Genomic DNA, 6,000 nt, shown 5'->3' on the forward strand with positions numbered 1-6,000 from the left:
GCAGGTTGGTCTCCCAGGTAGGAGGGTGTAATTCTAGTTGTAAAAACAGGGAGAATGAGATTGTCATTGCATGAGGGCGCAACCGGCAAGAACAAAGAGCGGGTAAAAGAACCAGAGGTATCTTTGATGGTTACGGGAAACGGATCGGCCTGAGACACCGTGTGGCTACACCCACCATTGGCATCTGGCTTGAGGGTCTCCTCCTTCAGGTGCAAGTTGCTCAGCTAAAAGGAAAGAAGAAAGGGAGGAATGAGCACCAAGCAGCTTACGAGAACGACAGCTCACCCCTCAGCAGCCACCCTCCCTAAAGGAAGGGATCAGGGCCTCCAAATGCATATCGTGAAGTTCTTCAAGGTCACTACTCTTTTCCCGACACACAAGAGGCCTCGGAGGTGTTGTCTGAAAGACCCCCCCAAAAGGGAAAGGACATTTCTGGGGGTCAAAGAAGCCTTGGCCTGGCGTTCAAAGGCTGGGAGGGTACGAGCTCCGCCCACACAGCCCCTGCCCCGTGTGAGAAATAAAGAGGGACTCTGCCAAGGACCAAAATGGGCAGGTAGGCCTTTACCCACTCTTGGGGCAGGCCATAAAAAGGGACTGGAATGCAGTTGGTCTCCTGCCTGCACAAGCCTTACTGTATCTTCACACAGCCAGCCAAGAAACAGGAGCCACCCAACAGAACAGAATGTTGTATGTTACTTGGGAAAAAAAAAATTAAAGAGAAAAAACACAAAGCTTGGAGGAGAAAGGGAAAGCCGGTTCTGCTTCTTATACCTGCCTGCTGCCAAGTTTTATTATTAGTTCCACTTGATTTCTCCAGGTTTTATCTGCTGGTCAGTGACCACAGTAAGATGACTAAAAAGCCGGGGTTTTGGAAATGCTGTTTTTGGGGGAATAAAACCCAGAACACTTGAATATACTAATTATGCAAAGATGGTGGCTGAAAACACCAATCCCAGAGGTTGGGAGGAGGCTGTACTGCCCACTGGCGCCTTCAAAGGAAGTTTTTCTTTCTGGAATCCCTCACCCAAGGTGATCTTTCAGCAGAAGCCACAGAATAAGATTGTGAGCACAAATCTGGGCTTTTGAATTACCGCCACAGCCCTCCCTCCCATCCCTCAGGGCTCAGGCATGGCACTGAGTCAGAAGCCAGACAATTCTCTCTCCCTGGCTGAAGGGCTTTCGTGGAAATCCAGCAAGACAATCACCAAGGACGTGGGGAGGATTTTGCCCTCTGTGCACAGCGTAGGATGCAAAATCCAAATTCTCCAGTCTCTGGCATTGCTATAGTTCTTTAAAGGATTTTAATCCCCTGTGGGCAACCTGAAGGGCTACTGATCAGCTTTCCTTTCTCGAAAAGGAGAAAGCTAAACAGGTCTGCTGGTCACGGTGGCTGATGAACTCCCAGATCAGAGCCACAAGTGAGGGAGAGCTGCTTGGCTGCTGCGAAAACCACTTTATGGCCCTCAGAGTTCTTTGGTCTCACTCAGAAGGTCACTTAAATATTAATACTAATTGCAGAGAGGAGGGAAGATGCCCTTGATGGAGACAGGCCAGATCCCTTACCAAAACGACGAGGAGGAAAACACAGCTTAAGTCCAAACCTCGCAGAAAGTATGAGGAAGTGTCCAGACAGATGCCTCTCTAATTTACTGAGCGCACTGAGACTTGCAAGGCTTGGTTATTACAGCCCCTCTCAATAAAAGCAGTCTTAGACTTTCCCAAGCTTTCAAACAGTCAAGAACCAACAATCTTTGCAATCCTTTTATCAATGCCATTAGAAAAAACATCATTATTCCCCTTTTGCAGGCAGAGGAAACTGAAGCTGGGAAAGAGTATCATTTTACCACCAATAAGGTATCTATTGATGTGGCCCAATTCTCACTGCTGGTAGAGCTAGAAACTCCTCAAATTCAACCCCAGCAGCAGGTGTAATCTTACTTATCTGGGCAGTAAACTCAACAGATCCCAAAATTTAGCCCATACCCCAAACGAGGATTCTTAGATGCTGCCCTTCGAACAAGCTGGAACTGAAACCAGGGTTTCTCCTTGGCCTATCAACCCTGACTTGTTCAGGAGCAACGAAGCACACAGCCCAGGTTGGACAGTGCAAAACTGGGTGTTATTTCACCTGCTTCTACTGGCTTGCACTGGGTGGAGTTGTGCCCCAGTTGAACCTTGCAGGTCAAAATCTTAACTGGGGATTGATTGATTAACTGGTAGGGCAGGGTTCCTCCATCTTAAAACAGTCCCTGTTGCTGCTTTCCCATCCAGAGGCAGCAGATGCTTCCCTGCGAAACCACAAAGCCTGCACACAGACAAGTGGTGCACCAGCTCATGGTTCAAGCAGAGCATTTGCCAAGACGTCTGGGAGAGAAGGAGCAAGCAAGCAGATTTAGGCCCCGATCCACGTTGCTGTTAGCAAGCAACGGCGGGAATCACCCGCTGCACTAAGCCACAACGGCATCTGGTTCTGGCCCAGTGTGCCACGTGAACCTGGTTAACAGCCTACAGCCAACAAGACTGTGATCGAGTGCCAGAGGCAAAGGCTTCAGTGAAGCCTCCTTCTTCCCACCAGTAGATCATCCCTTCTGTGGATGATGGGAACTGTAGTTCCACATACTTGGACCTTCCCAGATCAAGGGAGGTGAGCCAGGCTAGCTGAGGACCCACAGCCCAGGCGGGTGACTCAGCCATGGACTTCCTTGGGCGACCTCAAACATGCTGCCCCCTCAGCCAAGCCCACTCTGTGGGGCTGTGGTGCAGATGAAAATGGGGGAAGAAGACGGCAGTGCCACCCTAACTTCGCTGGCTCAGAGGGGAGGTACATATTAATACAGTCCAGCCCTCATCTGCTACCGCACGCTGCTCTCATACCCATATTTAAGGGGCTGGCCTAGGAGCAGGGAGACCTCGGGTCCCATCCTGCCTTAGTCCCAGAAGCTGGCTGGGGGGCTTTGGGCCAGTGCCCCCTCCACCACAGCTGGGAAGTCTAAAAACCATCTATTTACCAAGCCATATGGAACTGGGGTGGTGATTACACCCATAACCTTGAATGAAGAAGGCTTCATCTTGCAAAGCACTTAAATAACAACAACAACAACAATAGCAAACGCAATTATAGACCCAGGCACACCGATATAACTGCCCCTCTTTCAACCCACCACATCCATCCACAGGTCTAATTATAAGAAATAGAAATTGCCTCCAGAAACCCCACGTTGCACATACAGAGGAGACAGGCATCCATCACCTTAATTGTATGGCTAACACGCCCCCCCAACAGGGATACAGAAACAACCCTCCCATATAAGCATAAGACACAGCCACACATACAACTTTATACATAATTTATATATTGTAGTGTGTGTGTGTATTATATATATACACACACACTTTCTCTCTCTATATATATATATGCACAGAGGTTATAGAGTGCATATATATATATATATTCACACTCAATACATGTATAAACACAGCTAACAGAGATTATATATACTCTCTCTCTCTATACACACACACACACTAACTTTATATAGTTATTTTATAAAAAAAATTCCATCTTTATTATTTTTATAAATATCTCAAGGTGGCAAGCGTACCTAATGCTCCTTCCTCCTCCTATTCTCCCCACAACCACCACCCTGTGAGGTGGGTTGGGCTGAGAGAGAGGGACTGCCCCAGGGTCACCCAGCCGGCTTTCGTGCCTAAGGCGGGACTAGAACTCTCTTACCACGCCTGATTGGCTCTTGGGCTGAGAGAGAGGGACTGCCCCAGGGTCACCCAGCCGGCTTTCGTGCCTAAGGCGGGACTAGAACTCTCTTACCACGCCTGATTGGCTCTTGGGCTGAGAGAGGGGGACTGGCCCAAGGTCACCTGGAGCCTTAACTGCCCCCCAATATATATTTTATTTAGTTATTTATCAAATTTTGCCACTGCCCATCTTCCCCCAAAAGAGGGACCCTAGGCAGAGAGTTTTCAATAGAGATTATATTATAACAGAGTTTTTAATAAAGAGATTATACTCTCTCTATATATATATATGTATAAACAAAGTTTATATAGAGACATTATATACATAACTCCCCCTCACTCCATATATGTATAAACAGTTAATAGAGAAATTATATACTCTCTCTATAGATAGATAGATATAAAGTTTATATAGAGACATTGTGTGTGTATATATATATATATATATATATATATATCCCCCCTCCCTCTCTATATGTATAAACAGTTTTTAACAGAGATTATATTTTTCTCTCTCTATATATATATATAAAGGAAGTTCATATGGAGACGTTATATATATACACACACTTCCCCCTCCTCTGTATAAACAGAGATTTTATAGCCCGTAGAAAGAGCTTAGGTATAGATATTACGTGCGCTCCCTCTCGAGATACACGCACCAACGGAGTTCACGCGCGCGCACGGACGCACAGCGGGCAGAGCTACACCACGGCGCACCGCTCCTTCGTCCCCAGAGGCGCGGGACCCATCGCTCACGAACTCGGGGCTTCACACCGCAGGGGGTTCCCGCCCGGGCTGGTTTCGCTTTTCGCGCTTTCCCCGCTTTAAGGCGAGCGCTACTTCGTAAGCCGCCCGGGGTCCCTGGAGAGGGGGGCCCCTCAGCCCTCACGAGTCAGAGTCCCCGCATTCACACGCGGAGCACACGCGCCCCTCACCGACGCCGCGGCGGCCGCCTCCTGCTCGTCCACCGCCAGCGCCCACGAGTCGGTCGCCATCCTCGGCGGCCTGGAGGAGACGGAGCGCCCGCCCAGCCTCACGCGGCAGCTCCCGCGAGGCCGCCGGCTCTGCGCAGGCGCGGGAGGAAGGGGCGGGGCGGGGCGCATGCGCCTCCGAAAGGCTTCCGGGCGGGGCGCGGCGGCGGCGCGGCGGCCGTTCCGGAGACGCCCCGCCCCGCCCCGCCCCTTTTTTTCCCCTTTCGAACGTTCCCCAGGTTGAGCGAGCGCGCGCCGGATTAACTGCGGTGCAATAAAGCTCGACGTGGCTTTGTCTTTGCCTTTTTTTCCCATGCTGCCTCGGGAGGGTGGCCTCAAAGGGGGACCCCTCTTTTCCCCGCGGGGCCGCCCTGCCACCCCGTGGCAATGCCCAGCCAGGGGTCTGGAGGTCTCCAGCTCCGTCCACCTGCAAGACTCCTTTGCAATGCAAAGGCAGAGCCCGACGTGGGGCGCTCCAGACCTTGCTGGTTGCAACCCCCCCCCCCATGTTGGCTAAGCAACCCTGGGGGGCATCTGTTGGGCAAAGAGGAGGTGTGGAGTCCTTGGGGTTCTCTGAGCTTGGTGGTTTGCTTGCAGACGTTTCATTACCCGACTAGGGAACGTCATCAGTGCCCCCCCAGCTGAGGTGGCCTGGCACGCAGGGGACCCCCATCCTCGCCCCACTGCTTCTGCTGTCCAGGGCTGCCTCTTGCCAAGCCACGATCTCGGGAGGCCTGAACTCAGAACACCGGAATGGTGGGCAGGCTGGAATTCCCCGGTGGTGTTGCCATGGGTCGGTTCCAATGCTCTGCTTCAGCGTGGTTTAGCACATTGCATGAGACTAAACGTTGCAGTGTGAAAAATCATGGCTTATGGCTTGGCATGTCACATCAAGAAGAACCCTCCTTTCCCAGACTGTTTTTTTAATCTATGGCTGTCAGTTACAGGGACAGTCAACCATAGGCTTCCCCAGAATTGAACAGGGGTCATGCTATGACATACTAAGCCGTGTTTTTCAACCTTGGCAATTTGAAGATGTGTGGACTTCAACTCCCAGAATTCCCCAGCCAGAATTCCCCTTGCTGGCTGGGGAATTCTGGGAGTTGAAGTCCACACATCCTCAAGCCGCCAAGGTTGAGAAACACTGCCAGAGAGAAAAGAATAAGAAACCAAACTGTGATTTACAAAGTATAGTCATTAATAGAAATACATGGAAGGGGGAAACCGTGTTCAAAGTTTTGCCATAAAACCTTTCCTTTCTATGCTGCTTGAA

General features: G+C 50.4%; 1 protein-coding gene across 2 annotated transcripts in view; it reads right to left on the reverse strand.

Annotated features, from left to right (window-relative positions):
• Positions 1 to 4,798, reverse strand: part of LOC134507016 (ATP-dependent RNA helicase DDX19B) — a 445,506-nt gene extending 440,708 nt beyond the window's left edge. For both annotated transcript variants that reach the window (XR_010068863.1, XM_063317426.1), the window contains exons 1-2: positions 4,692 to 4,798; positions 176 to 224 (exon numbers count right to left, since the gene is read on the reverse strand). Coding sequence is in view for 1 of the 2 variants with exons in the window: in XM_063317426.1 (XP_063173496.1) it covers positions 176 to 224; positions 4,692 to 4,751 (109 nt within the window). In the remaining variant the exon portion in view is untranslated. The remainder of the gene's footprint in view (positions 1 to 175; positions 225 to 4,691) is intronic.
• Between the last annotated feature and the right edge of the window lie 1,202 nt (positions 4,799 to 6,000).

This window comes from Candoia aspera, chromosome 18, assembly GCF_035149785.1.
Source record: "Candoia aspera isolate rCanAsp1 chromosome 18, rCanAsp1.hap2, whole genome shotgun sequence".
NCBI classification, from domain to species: Eukaryota; Metazoa; Chordata; class Lepidosauria; order Squamata; family Boidae; genus Candoia; species Candoia aspera.